General features: G+C 40.3%; 1 protein-coding gene across 4 annotated transcripts in view; it reads right to left on the bottom strand.

Annotated features, from left to right (window-relative positions):
* Window positions 1-6389: 6389 nt before the first annotated feature.
* Window positions 6390-17229, bottom strand: part of noxa1 (NADPH oxidase activator 1) — a 17829-nt gene continuing 6989 nt past the window's right edge. For 3 of the 4 annotated variants that reach the window (XM_058375671.1, XM_058375673.1, XM_058375672.1), the window contains exons 5-16: window positions 15989-16120; window positions 14776-14883; window positions 14619-14678; window positions 13786-13823; window positions 11288-11426; window positions 11088-11156; window positions 10650-10728; window positions 9673-9761; window positions 8124-8269; window positions 7900-8005; window positions 7059-7182; window positions 6390-6829 (exon numbers count right to left, since the gene is read on the bottom strand). In XM_058375671.1, the coding sequence (XP_058231654.1) occupies window positions 6708-6829; window positions 7059-7182; window positions 7900-8005; window positions 8124-8269; window positions 9673-9761; window positions 10650-10728; window positions 11088-11156; window positions 11288-11426; window positions 13786-13823; window positions 14619-14678; window positions 14776-14883; window positions 15989-16120 (1212 nt within the window). In that variant the 3' untranslated portion in view covers window positions 6390-6707. The remainder of the gene's footprint in view (window positions 6830-7058; window positions 7183-7899; window positions 8006-8123; window positions 8270-9672; window positions 9762-10649; window positions 10729-11087; window positions 11157-11287; window positions 11427-13785; window positions 13824-14618; window positions 14679-14775; window positions 14884-15988; window positions 16121-17229) is intronic. The other variant, XM_058375674.1, reaches the window with a different exon arrangement.

Raw genomic sequence — 17229 nt, 5'->3', positions numbered from 1 at the left:
AAGAGGCTGCTGTTTGATTAACAACAGTGTGTTTAATGGAAGGAAGGGAGGAAAGTGCATCACGGTGAGCTCTGCCAACCCTATGATTACTGCACAATAAAAAAGGAGAGGGACCTTATGCTGCACTTGCTCTCACTGCTCTTACTGTCCAAAAGCCAAACATCGTACAGGACAGAAGCCAGGACCAGGCTTTCACGCCATTAAATACAATAATGCTGATACTTCACCGAGATGCGTTCAGCCTCATTTCATCTTAGTGTTAAAGGGGGTAATGAGTGAAATCTAATGTGTGATGAATTGTAATGGCAGTGCAAATGAAGATAAGTGTTAGTTTAGAGAGTTAGTTTACCCGAGACTCGGAGACACGGGCAGAATGGGGTCTGTCTAAAGCTCAGGGCACACCAAATATGTATAATATATTGTTATAACACTGAACAATTTATTGTGTTCAGGTTGAAAAATAGACCTTCATTACACCGATCAGGCATAACATTATGAGCAGTGAGAGGTGAAGTGAATAAGACTGATGATCTCCTCATCATGGCACCTGTTAGTGGGTGGGATATATTAGGCAGCAAGTGAACATTTTGTCCTCAAAGTTGATGTGTTAGAAGCAGGAAAAATGGACAAGCGTAAGGATTTGAGTGAGTTTGATGAAGGGCCAAATTGTGATGGCTAGACCACAGGATCAGAGCATCTCCAAAACTGCAGCTCTTGTGGGGTGTTCCACATGCACGTGAGGAGCGAAGGCTGACCCGTGTGATCCGATCCAACAGCTACTGTTGCTCAAAAAAGAAGTTCTGATAGAAAGGTGTCAGAATACACAAAGCAAGGGCTGTTTTGGCAGCAAGTGGCAACTACACAATATTTGGCAGGTGGTCATAATATTATGCCTGGTCGGTGTAGATATTAATACTGAAAGACTGTATCAAATATCTCACATTCTGAATGTAATAGAAATATTCTCTAATAACTTACCCATAATACTTACAAATCGTTGACTCTTTGGTTCCAATGTTTTTTTCCCAGTAGATTTTCTGTATTCATTTTGTGTACTTATTTAAATAATTATACAGAGATTTGGTTTAGCTGAGATCCAAAGGCAAAATGTGGTACAGGGCACATCCTCGAGAGGAAATGAAGAAGAACGAGGTTTTTTCCTTATGGTAGAACAATAATAAAACATCAATTGTGTTCAGGTTTATGGAAAAACTGATATATTGAAAAGAGACATTGATTAGATAATGATATTGAAAAATATATATCCATCACACCTTCTGAACCTAATAGAAATATTCTCTAATTGCTTAGCCTTAGGCGGCATGCTGGCTTAGCGGTTAGCCTCACCCTGTCAGCGCCCAGGGTTCGAGTCTCGCTCCCGCTCACTGCGTGTGTGGAGTTTGCATGTTCTCCCCGTGCTTAGTGGGTTTCCTCCGGGTGCTCCGGTTTCTGGCTGATTGGAGTCTCTAAAATTGCCTGTAGTGTGTGTGTGCCCTGCGATAGGTTGGCATTACCCTGTTGTATCCTGCCTTGTTGCCCGATGACGCCTGAGATGCACAGGCTCCCCGTGACCTGATGACAGATTGGATAAGCGGCACAGACAATGAAATGAAACCTAGCCTTACTCACATATCTTGGACCTTTGGGGTTAAAGAAAGAAAGACAGAAAGACAGAAAGAAAGAAAGAAAGTTTACCTAGTTTAACTGTAATGCACTCAACTATACATTGTAAAAGTGAAAGAATTATGAATGATTGCTGAAAAACTATTCGACTTTTTTTTTTTTTTTAACGCTAGAACGCACTTGATAAATCACTCTTGCTGATCAGTGTGAAGTGCAAACTTAAAGAAAAATTATGCACACAAAAGTGGAAGCACACGCAACACTAAATCCTTCCTCCAAACTCAATTAAACTCATTCGTGGCGCCTGAAAGGACCTGAAACTGTAGCTGGAATTCATTACTATTCCGCTTAATCAACTTTCTAAGGCTCCTACTCAGCTTTATTTTAATTCACACACGATCCAGTCATTTTACTGGCATTACGCATAATTCACTGAAGATTTAAATTCCTCAAACGCCATTATGGTCCAGCTAAGAGCACTTCCATGGCTTGGCTCTAATCTGAGTGAGGACTGAAACAAAGCTGTAGATTATACAAAAAAGCTGAAAATGAAAAGTCCTGCAGAAAGTCTGGAATATTTTTTTTTTTTTTTTTTAAAGATATAACAGACAGGAAGTAAATATGACATCAATAGTCTCTAAAGCAGCGATCAGCTAAGGGATGACACCAAGGCATCAATAAAGTCTGTCTAAATGTCAGACGTTCCTGTCAACATAACAGGGTTGGAAGAAGTACAGAGAAATGGTGTCTATACAAGTGGTGTGTCAAAATCGTATTGAATTAAACCCAGAAGCACGAAATCCGAGTGAAATTCAGCAAGTATCTACTCAAATATTATAGAGAAAAAAAAATATTTTGAGCAAGGGGTGTTCAATCTCTTCATTTGCCCCTACAAGATAAACACGGTACTCTTCTTACACAAGATCTAACCATTAATCTAACCTTGTTTAGTGCTTAACATTTATGTTCTTTACTTAAATACGTGAAGATGCATCACTGACTTAATACTAATAAAGACTATTTTCAAATCAATATCGTTTTGCTAAGGCCACGGTTTAATTCATTGTTGGATGTTTTGTTTTTTTCCCCTCAGTCATGTTCTATATATTTTCCCTGGTTATTTTTACAAGTTAGGTAATTAGGAAAATAAAACTGCATCTGGCCTTGTTGGAATTAATGTAAGGCATCAGCAACTTTCCCTAGTTTGCAGATTTACCTCAACATCTCCAGATTTTATATGTATATATCTACACACACACACACACACACACACACACACACAGCAATCAGGCATAACATTATGAGCATTGACAGTTGTAGTAAATAAGACCACAACTATCTCCTCATCATGGCACCTGTTAGTGGGTGGGATATATTAGGCAGCAAGTTGATGTGTTAGAATCAGGAAAGATGGACAAGCGTAAGGATTTGAGCGAGTTTGACGAAGGGCCAAATTGTGATGGCTAGACCACTGGATCAGAGCATCTCCAAAACTGCAGCTCTTGTGGGGTGTTCCCGGTCTGCAGTGGTCAGTATCTATCAAAAGGGGTCCAAGAAAGGAACAGTGGTGAACCGGCGACAGGGTCATGGGCGGCCAAGGCTCACTGATGCACGTGGGGAGTGAAGGCTGGCCCGTGTGATCCGATCCAACAGACGAGCTCCTGTTGCTCAAACTGCTGAAGAAGTTAATGCAGGTTCTTATAGGAAAGGTGTCAGAATACACAGTGCAGGACGGGTCAGGGCTGTTTTGGCAGCAAAAGGGGGACATAATGTTATGCCTGGTCGGTTATATAGATCTCATAACATTCAAGGTTTTATTAACATTTAAAGTTATGCACAAAACTATGTACGTTTAGTGACAGTTTGCAATTTTACATCAACTCAGGAAGAACAACTGGGAAAAAACCTGTAACTTTGTTAGACCTTCCCTCACCTTGAGATGTCGGTTAAGAGCTTTAGTCCTATAAACACTTCCTCTGTTATAGCTGCAGTCTGTTTTGGTGTGTTACCTTTTTATTTGACTCCCACTCACTCCCTCAGGAATTCTCTTCTGTTACTGCACTTGGTAGTTTTTCTCGCGATAATATAGCGAGTTCACAAAACATAAATAATCTATTCATTTAAATACCACGAGCATCGCGCATGCACACAGCACGCGCTCGTGATAATTAACGTGACCTTTTTCTTTCAATCGAGCTTCGCTTTAAATCTGGGCACAGACACGTGTTTTTAAATCCCGCCCCTGAAAGAATTCTGACCAATCCCTACAGCCCTGTCGGAATTCTGGACGAGTTCCACGTGCTTCCATTAACTGTGACCAGTCCTACCTGCTCCTGAAAAATTCTGACCAGTTCCATGAGCTGTTGAAGAAATTCTGTCCCATTCCACCTTCTCCTAAAGAAGTCCTAATTAATCCCACCTTCTACTGAAGGAATTCTGACCAATCTCACCTTCACCTGAAGAAATTCTGACCAATCTCACCTTGACCTGAAGAAATTCTGACCAATCCCACATTCACCTGAAGAAATTCTGACCAATCCCACCTTCTACTGAAGGAAATTCTGACCAATCCCACCTTCTCCTGAAGGATTTTTGACCAATCCTATCTTCTCCTGAAGGATTTTTGACCAATCCCACCCTCAACTGAAGAAATTCTTACCAATCCTACCTTTTCCTCAAGAAACTCTGACCAATCCCACCTTCTCCTGAAGAAACTCTGACCAATCCCACCTTCTCCTGAAGAAACTCTGACCAATCCCACCTTCTCCTGAAGAAGCTCTGACCAAATCCCACCTTCTCCTGAAGAAACTCTGACCAATCCCCCCTTCTCCTGAAGAAACTCTGACCAAATCCCACCTTCTCCTGAAGAAACTCTGACCAATCCCACCTTCTCCTGAAGAAACTCTGACCAATCCCACCTTCTCCTGAAGAAACTCTGACCGATCCCACCTTCTCCTGAAGAAACTCTGACCAATCCCACCTTCTCCTGAAGAAACTCTGACCAAATCCCACCTTCTCCTGAAGAAACTCTGACCAATCCCACCTTCTCCTGAAGAAACTCTGACCGATCCCACCTTCTCCTGAAGAAACTCTGACCGATCCCACCTTCTCCTGAAGAAACTCTGACCGATCCCACCTTCACCTGAAGAAATTCTGACCAATCTCACCTTGACCTGAAGAAATTCTGACCAATCCCACATTCACCTGAAGAAATTCTGACCAATCCCACCTTCTACTGAAGGAAATTCTGACCAATCCCACCTTCTCCTGAAGGATTTTTGACCAATCCTATCTTCTCCTGAAGGATTTTTGACCAACCCCACCCTCAACTGAAGAAATTCTTACCAATCCTACCTTTTCCTCAAGAAACTCTGACCAATCCCACCTTCTCCTGAAGAAACTCTGACCAATCCCACCTTCTCCTGAAGAAACTCTGACCAATCCCACCTTCTCCTGAAGAAACTCTGACCAAATCCCACCTTCTCCTGAAGAAACTGTGACCAATCCCACCTTCTCCTGAAGAAACTCTGACCAAATCCCACCTTCTCCTGAAGAAACTCTGACCAATCCCACCTTCTCCTGAAGAAACTCTGACCAAATCCCACCTTCTCCTGAAGAAACTCTGACCGATCCCACCTTCTCCTGAAGAAACTCTGACCAATCCCACCTTCTCCTGAAGAAACTCTGACCAATCCTACCTTCTCCTGAAGAAACTCTGACCAATCCCAGCTTCTCCTGAAGAAAATGTGACCAATCCCACCTTCTCCTGAAGAAACTGTGACCAAATCCCACCTTCTCCTGAAGAAACTCTGACCAATCCCACCTTCTCCTGAAGAAACTCTGACCAATCCCACCTTCTCCTGAAGAAACTGTGACCAAATCCCACCTTCTCCTGAAGAAACTGTGACCAATCCCACCTTCTCCTGAAGAAACTCTGACCAATCCCACCTTCTCCTGAAGAAACTGTGACCAATCCCACCTTCTCCTGAAGAAACTCTGACCAATCCCACCTTCTCCTGAAGAAACTGTTGCCAAATCCCACCTTCCCCTGAAGAAACTCTGACCAATCCCACCTTCTCCTGAAGAAACTCTGACCAATCCCACCTTCTCCTGAAGAAACTCTGACCGATCCCTCCTTCTCCTGAAGAAACTCTGACCAAATCCCACCTTCTCCTGAAGAAACTCTGACCGATCCCACCTTCTCCTGAAGAAACTCTGACCGATCCCACCTTCTCCTGAAGAAACTCTGACCAATCCCACCTTCTCCTGAAGAAACTCTGACCGATCCCACCTTCTCCTGAAGAAACTCTGACCGATCCCACCTTTTCCAAACGTTATTGTGACCAACCCCACCTTCAAATAAAGACATTCTCACTAACCCCACCATGAACTGAAGGAATTTTAACCAATCCCACCTTCTCCTGAAGAAATTCGGACCAATTCCACTTCACCTAAAGAACGTTTAAGCATCCCACCTTCTCCTAAAGAAATTCTGACCAGTGCCACCTGCTCTCAAAAAGAATTCTGACCAACCCTGCCTTCCTCAAGAAGTGAATGTAGGGTCTATAAGCTCCACATCAAATCTGTCACATGACAGAAACAATACCAGCTCACGTGACTTTCTATTTTATTTCCTTTCGGGTCCTGTGGGATCCCAGTCCTGATTCACGCCTCTCCACACCCTGCTGCAGTCATCCTGAGCTGTGGGAGTGTCAGTGTTGTGTTCTGCTTGGACATGAAGCACAAAAGACAACCTGAGAGTCTGACAATCCAGTTTATTTGAAGTTACATTCCTTCACGTGCCCCACCTATGAAAACTGTACAATAAATTATTCATAATTACACCATAATTAACCTTTAACAGAGTAAAACAGTAACCAATCAAATACCATAGCTAATGTTATCATTTGTTGTAGAGTTCCCCGATAGCATACACTAATAAACGTGCAAACAGACATAAATGCAGCTGAAATTTCATATAATCAATATGATTAGAATTTGAAATGCTATGATATATACAGTACTTCATCGTCTGTCGATGTTTTAATACAAAAAGCATCTTAATCTATAACCAGTCACTACTTTTACTTAATGTTTTCTTGTGGTGTCGCTTCAGTGACTTTCTCCGGAGAGTCTCTGTAGGCAAAACATCTGGGGAAAATGCCAATGTTTCCAGCTGTGTGTCCTTCTAGCCATTCTTCATTCACTGCAAAAAGAAAAAGAAGGAAGAACTACTTTAGATCCAGGGTGTGGATGAAAGGAAAAAGTGATGGATTGGGAGAAAGCTCTGATGAGATAACAGGAAGTAACAGGCAATTATACATAATGTAGACAAATTAATATACAACAAGGTCATTCCTTTTTAAAAAAATTACTTTCAGCTACTTCAGCTTTCCAGCGCACACTTAGACAGCATTGTGTGTGTGTGTGTGTACCTTCACTGAGGATGTCAATGGTGTCTCCCTCACTGAACTCCAGGTCTTCAGGCCCCTGTACCGTGTAGTCATATAGTGCCACCATCTGGTAGAGAATTGTCCTGTTGGCCAGTGGATGCTCAGCCTGAAATTGGACAGTGGCACAGTTTATTTGTTTCATAATCCCTCTCTCTGGTCTCACCTAGATGATGATGATGATGATGATGATGATAAGCTCTCTTTGGAGTCTGGTTTCTTCCTCATATGATCTAAGAGAGTTTTTCCCTCACCTCTGGCTTGCTCATTAGTGAACAATTTACATTTTACTGATATATTTCTGTATATAAAGCTGTTTTATGGCATGTCCAGTGTTACAAGCACAATAGAAATACAACTGAATTGAACTGAAATGAACTAATCTGTGGCAGCATGGTGGCTTAGTGGTTAGCACTGTTGCATCACAGCAAGAAGGTTGTGGGTTCAAGTCCTGGGTTTGAACAGGCAGGGGCCTTTCTGTGTGGAGTTTGCATGTTCTCCTTATACCTGTGTGGGTTTACTCCAGTTTCCTCCCACAGTCCAAAAACATGTACATCAGGTTGATTGGTAATTCTAAATTGCCCATAGGAGTGAGTGTGTGTGGCTGTCTGTCTATATGTGGCCCTGCAATGGACTGGTGACCTGTCCAGGGTGTACTCCTGCCTTTTGCCCTATGTGTGCTGGGATAGGCTCCAACAGATCCCCATGACCCTATTTAGGAATAAGCGGGTAAAGACGATGGATGAACTAATCTGTTTGTTTGTTTTCATCTTTCCCAAAAACAAACAGCAGGTTTTGTGAGCTTTGTGAAGGTTTAATTGAGTACCTGACACCACAGAGTGGCTCGGCCCGCTTCTGCCACTTCGGCCAGGCTCCTTGCACCTCCGACCTCCTCCAGAGGCGTCAGGACAGAAGAGCCATGCTGCTTATGTCTGTAAGAGAAGATATAGAGAACAAATGTGTTTTTTTTTATTTTTTCCTCTCAAGAAATCAAGTGGCCTTGATTTCAAACTACAGCTGAGGAGGAAAAAAGCAGGTCGGCACAATCACCTCAGACGAATGAGTTCAGCAGGCTGTCCTAGTTTCTGAGCGATTCTCTCCCGCAGCTCTCTGTATGGTGTCTCTAGTGGGACACTCAGAGCAATGGTGTAAGTGTAGTGCACCTTAACTACGACTGAGTCGGCTCCCGTCGTCTGCTGGAAGCACCAGAAATGTGACGTGATTAATAAAGTGAATGGATTGGATTTTAGAGCACTTGTGAGATGAATTGCAGTGCAGATGAGATCATCGTTATGCCTTATACAGGCTTCGTCAGATGGCTTTTAGGAGAAAAAGTTTGGAGTCAGAACCTTGGCTGGGGGGCGGAACTCATTTCTGGGTCAGAAAAAAAAAAAATCTAAACAAAAGCCAGATTTATTACTGTCATATTGTAATTCGGAGACTTTATCTATGGTATCTATAGAATTATGTATTTATTAGAAGTCTATTTGTAAACATTCCTAACTCCACCTTTAACGCACAATTAAAACTTGAGTCAAGCTAGAAGCATTCTCTTCTCTTTTCATCTTCTGTTATTTCCTTGCACGTTTCTACATAATGATCATCTTCCAGATAAACTATTCAGTGCTCTCAAAGATGCTCAGACAATATTAAGCAGCCTAATGCAGCCACCCCTGCGGTTGTGGCTCCGCTCTCAAATAGACCAGTTCATATTTTTATCTGCCATCCATTACCTCCCCTGGGTTTCTGCACTGACTGAATGAGGTCAAAGTGCTATTCAAAATACACCACTGCATGCCTCAAACTCATTTCCTCTCCCCCTTAACAAACATGACATGACAGAGAAAATGCCATGATGTGAATATTAAAGATTCTGTGTAATAAAACGGTGCATCCCAAACTTTGATTGCAAGCCTAAACCCATCGGTGTAGTGTTACTGGTTGAAATCAGAGCAGGGTGACTTCAGATATCCTGTGAGGAAACGTTTTAATGTGAATAATATTTCGAAAACACGGGTTCTTAAACTTTTTCTAACCTGTAGAATTAATTCCCTGGACCATAAATCTCATTTTAATATGATTTAAATATGTACATTAAATGTGTCTTCTAATGGACAGAATATTTATTTTATTTTTATTTATATATTGCCTTTTTTTTACCCCCCAGGAATTTCTCATAGATAGAATACAATATTTATAGATAGTCTACTTTATTTATAGGGTTACTTGATTTGAGTTATTGACGTTTGAACTAAACTTACGCAACTGTAAAGACAAATAGATTAATAAAAAATAAAAGCTCATAAATCGCTATGCATCATTCACTTTACTTTGAGACTTACTGCTCTAGAATATGTACGATATTTCAGATCTACACACGTTCTATACCAGTTACTGTATATAGAAATACATACATACACACAATAAAAAGCATGATAAACTGCTAAGGAAAATGTGTAGAGCATGTGCTGTAAATAATAAACACAAAATTACATCTATCTTGGTTTTGCTCTTATTGTTTACTAACTTTTCAGAAACCCTGAAGAATATCTAATATTCTTGTTCTTTTGACTTAATCTCAGATTCTGGTCAGTCTTACCTGGGCATTAGGGCTGAGGGCTGTGCTGCTGTCCTGTGGAAAAGGTGTGGCTTGTGTGCTGTTGGTGTACAAAGAGGGCAATTCTACAGCTAGGGGAAAATCAGAAGCAAACTGGCTATTAATATTCAGCCTATCTTGTATACACTGATCAGGCATAACATTATGACCACTGAGATGTGCCATGAATAATGTTATCTCCTCATCATGGCACCTGTTAGTGGGTGGGATATATTAGGCAGCAAGTGAACATTTTGTCCTCAAAGTTGATGTGTTAGAAGCAGGAAAAATGGACAAGCGTAAGGATTTGAGCGAGTTTGACCAAGGGTCAAATTGTGATGGCTAGACCACTGGATCAGAGCATCTCCAAAACTGCAGCTCTTGTGGGGTGTTCCTGGTCTGCAGTGGTCAGTATCTATCAAAAGTGGTCCAAGGAAGGAACAGTGGTGAACCGGAGACAGGGTCATGGGTGACCAAGGCTCATTGATGTACATGGGGAGAGAAGGCTGGCCCGTGTGATCCGATCCAACAGACGAGCTCCTGTTGATCAAATTGCTGAAGAAGTTAATGCTGGTTCTCATAGAAAGGTGTCAGAATACACAGTGCAGGACGGGTCAGGGCTGTTCTGGCAGCAAAAGGGGGACCAACATAATATTAGGCAGGTGGTCGTAGTGTTATGCCTGATTGGTGTAATATTGCACACAGGTTAAACAACAGGTTCCAAACAGTTAATCAAGGAATGACAAGAATCAAACTTATCACTTCCTCAAGGAAGATACAAAGATTTTAGATTATAGCTGCGTTTATGCTTGTACAAACCAAATAGTACCTGTATTTGATAGGATCATAACAGCAACAGATATACAGTAATCTGTACACTGTGTACACTGTATAAAGTCAATGTTATAAAGTCACTGTATAAAGTCAGTGTTTCCTCATTGACTTGCTTGGGAAACGCTGCTGATAAGCTTCGATTGTACCTGGAAAAGGAGGAGCAGCAGCCTGTGGGCGTGTAGGGGGCTTCATGCTAGGCGGGTGAGGAATCCCACTAGCGCTGCTCTATAAAGGGCACAGAAAAGAAATTTATGCTCCATAAAGTGGCTGAGACTTCCTTCACATCACCTCGCTAAATCGGTCAAACTCATTATCAGATCTGCGTCGTAAAGCCCTTTCACCTGCAGGAAACCAGATGGTTATAAATCTCTCTCTGTGTCCCATTCATTCCTGAGGACACAGTGATTCCTCTTTGCTTTAGAGAAGCTCAACTTTGGATAAAGCAGCCTTTGTTCAAAGTTTGTAATTAAGTAACTATCAAGTTGAACAGTAATCTTATACTAAAATGTCTAACCAGGATAAAGAATGATAAAGATGAAATGAACGAATAAAAATTGCTGGACTGGGATGAAGTGCGTTCTTACCTCCATCTTTCTCTTGTCTTTTGTCTTCTTCCTCACTGTTTCGAGAAGGAAGTTTGGCAGCAGGCCTCTCTGTAACATGAGATGGTGAGACACAAAGAGAAGCATATAACGCATCAGTGAGTCAGAGAGAGAGAGAGAGAGAGAGAGAGACATGACTCACTGGAATGTAGTGGAAAAATAAAACCATAAAAAAACCTCACCTGGCCGTCGTATATAACCGTGACGAATCCGTCCCTGTCCTCTTCACTGAACACGTACACGTAAGCGCCGGCCGGTACAGTGAGCTCGGCTGCGTTCCTCCCAATGTACGGCTTCTTCACACACATGTAGCGTGAGTCTCTGTGTAGAGAAATAGTCACAATGCTCAGGGACAAGGCACACACCTCTATACAGTCAGAGTGTGATGTATAACTGGATCTAAAACCTTAACTCTGACCCCATGGAGATCCAGAATATTAGAGCACATCTGCTTATACATTAAATCGGTAAAGTGGACAATTTGTGGCTTGTCAGGAGCATCATGTCTATTGCTACACTGTTTCTATGGTAACCGCAGCGGTGGCTAGTTCACAACAACGCATCAATCATACAGTAATTACACTGAGCAGGCGTGAAGAAACAATTGAACATGTTTTCAAATATAAAACATATTTCTCATCATAGTCAGTCCATTTGTGTCAATTTCACGCAATCAGGTTTTCCAATATTTCCAGAAGGCCAATGCTAATTGGGGAGGTTTTACAGCTCTGTGCTGTTGTGTGCCTATTAATCTGACTTTATATGAATGTGATCTTTATTTTTTGTATTGTTACCGCATATGTGTTAGCAGATATGTTAATGCATGTGTTATCGGATATGTTACTGGATACACTCTACCAGATATGTGTTACCAGATATGTGTAACTGGATATGCGTTACCAGCTATGGGTTGCTGCATGTGTTATTGCATGTGTTACCGTATATGCATAACCGCATATGTTATTGCATATGCATTACTGGTAACACATCCGATAACAGTCAGTAACACATATCTGCTAACACATATGCGGTTACCACATGTGTTACCAGATATGCGTTTCCAGATATGTGTTACTGCATGTGCTACCGGATATGTATGCCAGATATGCATTACTGGATATGTGTTACCACATGTGTTACCAGATATGCGTTTCCAGATATGTGTTACTGCATGTGCTACCGGATATGTATGCCAGATATGCATTAATGGATATGTGTTACAGGATATGTGTTACCAGATATGTGTTACCAGATTTGTAATACCGTATATGCGTTACCAGATATGCATTACTGAATATGTGTTTCTGGATATAGATTACGGGATATGTGTTACCAGATATGAATTACTGGATGGATATGTGTTATCACATGTGCATTACCAGATATGACTTACAGGATATGTGTCATAGCATGTGTTATCAGATATGTATTAGCGGATATGCATTACAAGATATGTGTTACTACATGTTTTAATAGATATGCATTACTGGCTATGCATTACCGCATGTTCATTACCAGATATACATTACTAAATATGCATTACTTTTATGAAAAAATTAATTGCTTCTTGTAAAACTAAAACTTTGTACATGCTGCAAGAAAAGAGAACACAGACTTTTTTTTTTTTGTTAAATCTCAGTCTAGACAAAAGGTCATCTTTAGACCCAATACGCAAGACTAGTCCAAATACAAATAATAATAAGTCGCCAGCCAGTTTCAGGTTAAGTCCCAATTTAAGTCCTATAGCCCTAGCACAAATGCCACTGAATATTGTGTTTAGCTCACAGATACACTATATTGGCAAAAGTTTTGGGACACCCCTTCAAATCATTGAATATAGGTGTAGTTTTTCAGGGGTTGGGCTCGGCCCCTTAGTTCCAGTGAAAGGAGCTCTTAATGCTTCAGCTTCATACCAGGACATTTTGGACAATTTCATGCTCCCAACTTTGTGGGAACAGTTTGGGGATGACCCCTTCCTGTTCCAACATGACTGTACACCAGTGAACAAAGCACTGGTACTGGGACCATACCAAAACTGGGACATCTGCCTTTATATGCTTGTAAATGTAATATGGAGTTGGCTCGCCCTTTGCAGCTATAACAGTTTAAAAATCTTCTGGGAAGGCTTTCCACAAGGTTTAGAAGTGTATTTATGGGAATTTTGACCGTTCCTCTAAAAGTGCATTTGTGAGGTCAGGCACTGATGTTGGATGAGAAGGCCTGGCCCGCAGTCTCCGCTTTAATTCATCCCAAAGGTGTTCTATTGAGTCGAGGTCAGTACAGTTCCTCTACACCAAACTCACTCATCCATGTCTTTATGAACCTTGCATTGTGCATTGGGCACAGTCATGTTGGGACATGAAGGAGTCATCCCCAAACTGTTCCTAATGTCTTGGTATGCTAAAGCATTAAAAGTTCCTTTCACTGGAACTAAGGGGCCTAGTGCAACCCCTGAATTTAGTGATTTGGAGAGGTGTCCCAAAACATTTGGCAATATAGTGTATATGTGTGGCAGCCTCACGTTTGTTGGCAAAGTATGTTTTAAGCAGAATTTTTCAATCGAATTGGATCTTAGCCCCGTAGGTCGGTGCATGTTTGAGATCAGAGATCATGTTTTTCTATTAATCTTGTCAGTAACAGAAAAACTACTTCAGCTTCTCATTTTGATGAGTATACTTACTGGCCCTCTTCAACCTGTGGCTCATAATATCCAGGTTTCTGCAAAGAATTAATAGAAACAGGATTATATTAGCATGCAAACTCATATATATATATCAGTATGACTCCCCTCACTGCCTTTCCTGAGGTAATTTATTACCATCAGAAGAAAATATTATTTATAATTGTATCTGTACTGATTTTCTATGCAATAAAAAGTCTCTTGGGCGTAATGTATTGTTAAAAATCCTGTTAATTAACGCCACACACAGTCAGTGGGATGTAGTGTGAAGTCTGAAGATGGTTAACATGCAGGGCACAGGTTAAATTTGCAAACTCAAACAAACACAACTAGTTTCTTTTTCTTACAGCAAATGTTATATAGCTCTTTGTTTAGCTCATGTTTAGCAATGATTTTCTTTGTAATGTCACATTTCATACTGGTGATTAATGGCTCATATGAAAGTTTTTTTCCTTCATTTTTACCTCTCTGCTTAATATATTCAAAGAAAAGTTCCACATAATGCAAACTGGTTAAAGTAAATAGTGATATCAAACCCATTTCTTTCTCATAAGCATCTAAAATTTGAAGGTGTTATCTTCAACCACTAAATATGTCACCAGTATAAAAATAAACAACTGGTAAAAAGGGTTCGTTTGTCATGAATGTTTGGTAGTGTCAGCATTTCTGATCTGTAATTTCAGTGACATAAGAAAGGTCAGTGTTGCTTCTGTTGTTCTGATTACTGACCAAAAAGTTGTAAATTTAGATCTCAGCGCTGTCATGCTCCTGTTAACCTCTTTAAGCAAAACCTATAACCCACTACTGTACACATATACTTCATCAAACTCTACCTGCAACCTGAGAGGTTCAAAACCACCAAAGTCATCATTCGGGATGTCAGAAATGATGACCTAGGAAACAGAAAACACAGAATGTACAATTACTGGCTAATTTAGTCTCTCAAAGCCGTTCGATGGAAGAATCTTAGTTAAATTTAAGGAAATGTACCTCTGCTTTGCCCAGGAAGTCTCTAGGCTTAAGCTCCTCTACATACTGCTTCCTGGGCCGGAACACAACTCCTTCCGGGACCAAAAGAGGCGCAATCAGCTCCTTGTTCTAACAAAGACAACAGAGCAGAGCAGAGCAGATTACCTGCATGTCACACCCCAAATCACACCATGTTCACTATATAGGGTGCGATTTAGGAAGTTTGGGGCTTTCATATGTCATTTCTGGTAGATTAATGTCAATATCAATATATATAGACAGAGACAATATATATATAATATATCAATATATATATATATAATATATCAATATATATATATATAATATATCAATATATATATATAATATATCAATATATATATATATATATATATATATTTATTTGTAGTAAGTAAATGGATATATATATATTACAGTAAGACTACTAAATAAATAAATAAATAAATAACTTGTGTTATATGATTAATCTAGTCTGGGAATCCCTGTGGTGGAGCTGGAGGAGGTAGGGAAAGAGAGATCTGCTTAGACTGCTGCCTCTATAACCCAGACCTGGATAAGCAGAGGATGGATGGATGGATGGGTGGATGGGTGGATGGAGGGAAGGATGGATGGATGGATGGATGGATGGATGGATAAATAATAGTAATGTTATCTTTCCAAATATTGCATGTTGATGACTTATTTTGATACTTATGAGAAACACTGTTAACTGTATGTGTGTGTGTGTGTGCATGCGGGCGTGTGTGTGTGCGCGTGTGTATGTCACAGAGGTATTACGCAGAGTAACTTTTCCTTTGTGAGAAGAAATTCCACCACTATTTTTACTGCTATGACAGTATAACAGTGTAAATGAAACGGATTGTTACAGTATGGTGTTACCTTGAACAGGAAGGATTATCGGTAGAAAAGTTGCAAGTGTTCATTCATGAAATGATCCAGAAGGAACATACATAAAATCATAAAGATACAGGTCAAGAGCTTCAAGTATTCTTAACATCAATCATCAGAACTGGGAAAATGGTGAGTTCAGTGACCCGGATGTTGTAACAGACAAACTAGTTTTTCCGAAACTGCTAATCTCGTGGGATTTTCACGCAGAAGTTCAACTCGGAATGTTGTAACAAATCCAGTGGGTAACAATTTTGCAGGCAGAAACGGAGAGAGTCAAAATTAACAAGAAGGCTGCAGTAACTCCAGTAATCACTCTGCTTACTTCTACATTCTGCATGGCCGAGTCGACTTGACCTCCTCTTCCTCCTCCTTCCTGTAAAGCAGCCTGCAGGATCTCTGTAGCTTTATTCCACTGATTTAGTCTACAGTGCACAGCTGCTGCATTATAGAGAACCTGTCAGACAACACACACACACACACACACATCAGCAATGCCATATCATTATCTCTCTGTAATAGTACAAGGTGCAGCTTGTAATGTCTCCTGTGAAAACAATAAGTGTTTAAAAATGACATCATCAGCATTCTTTCTAACAACCAGCCGTGTGTGTGTGTGTGTGTGTGTGTATGGGGAGAAATTCCATTGCTTCGCAAACCAGGAAGCAGGATATACACCACGAAACTATCAGCACTGCTTTCCTTCCAATAAACAAAAGAATCCAGTCTTTCTGGATTAATCTCTGAAGTCATCCCATTTGTTTGGGCTGAGCGAAGCTCTCCGTCTTGTGAATGAGGAATGTCTGATATGTCTAAATGTCTAATCTTCCCCTGTACTGGATCTGACACTGCATAAGACAGAGGAGAACTTTGCTGACAGGTGAAAACCGAGAGTGGTATTGACAAGGAGGACGAGAGAATGTGGGCGATTTCCTCGCACATTCCGAGCAATGATAAGAAAGAAAGAGCTGAGTATATTCAGTGATGAGTCACTTAGATCAAGAATTATTAACACACTTCCTGAACATCAGAATTAATGAATAACACAGGAAATGTGATGAGAAAGTGTAAAAGCATGAGTATAAGCTCCTAACAATGCTTGGAATGCATTTGGAATGTTTTAAATGCAATTTCTTGCTTGTTTGTTTGTTTGTTTAGCCCTTAAAAGCCCTTTAAAAAGCCTTAAAAAAGACTTGAAAGCCCTTAAAAAATACAGGAAAAAAGGAAACAAAAGCAAGACCTAAAAAAATGCTTTCACATAAAATTAAATTACATTGCAAAACATACAGAATAAATATATAAAATAATACTACATTAAATATCCAGCTTCCTAAATGTTTTTCATTTCTTTTAAATTATTTTCCTTTTTATTTTATTAAAACGTTTGGAGCCACTTGTAGATGATTTCCAGTTTGAAATTGTGCTTTAGATCTATCTATCTATCTATCTATCTATCTATCTATCTATCTATCTATCTATCTATCTATCTATCTATCTATCTATCTATCTATCTATCTATCTATCTATCTTTTTGATTAAAATGGTAATCGTAATTCTTAATCAATC

This window comes from Hemibagrus wyckioides, linkage group LG22 (assembly GCF_019097595.1).
Source record: "Hemibagrus wyckioides isolate EC202008001 linkage group LG22, SWU_Hwy_1.0, whole genome shotgun sequence".
NCBI classification, from domain to species: domain Eukaryota; kingdom Metazoa; phylum Chordata; class Actinopteri; order Siluriformes; family Bagridae; genus Hemibagrus; species Hemibagrus wyckioides.
Note: the sequence above shows the minus strand (reverse complement) of the source record. Positions and strands in the feature narration are given on the sequence as shown.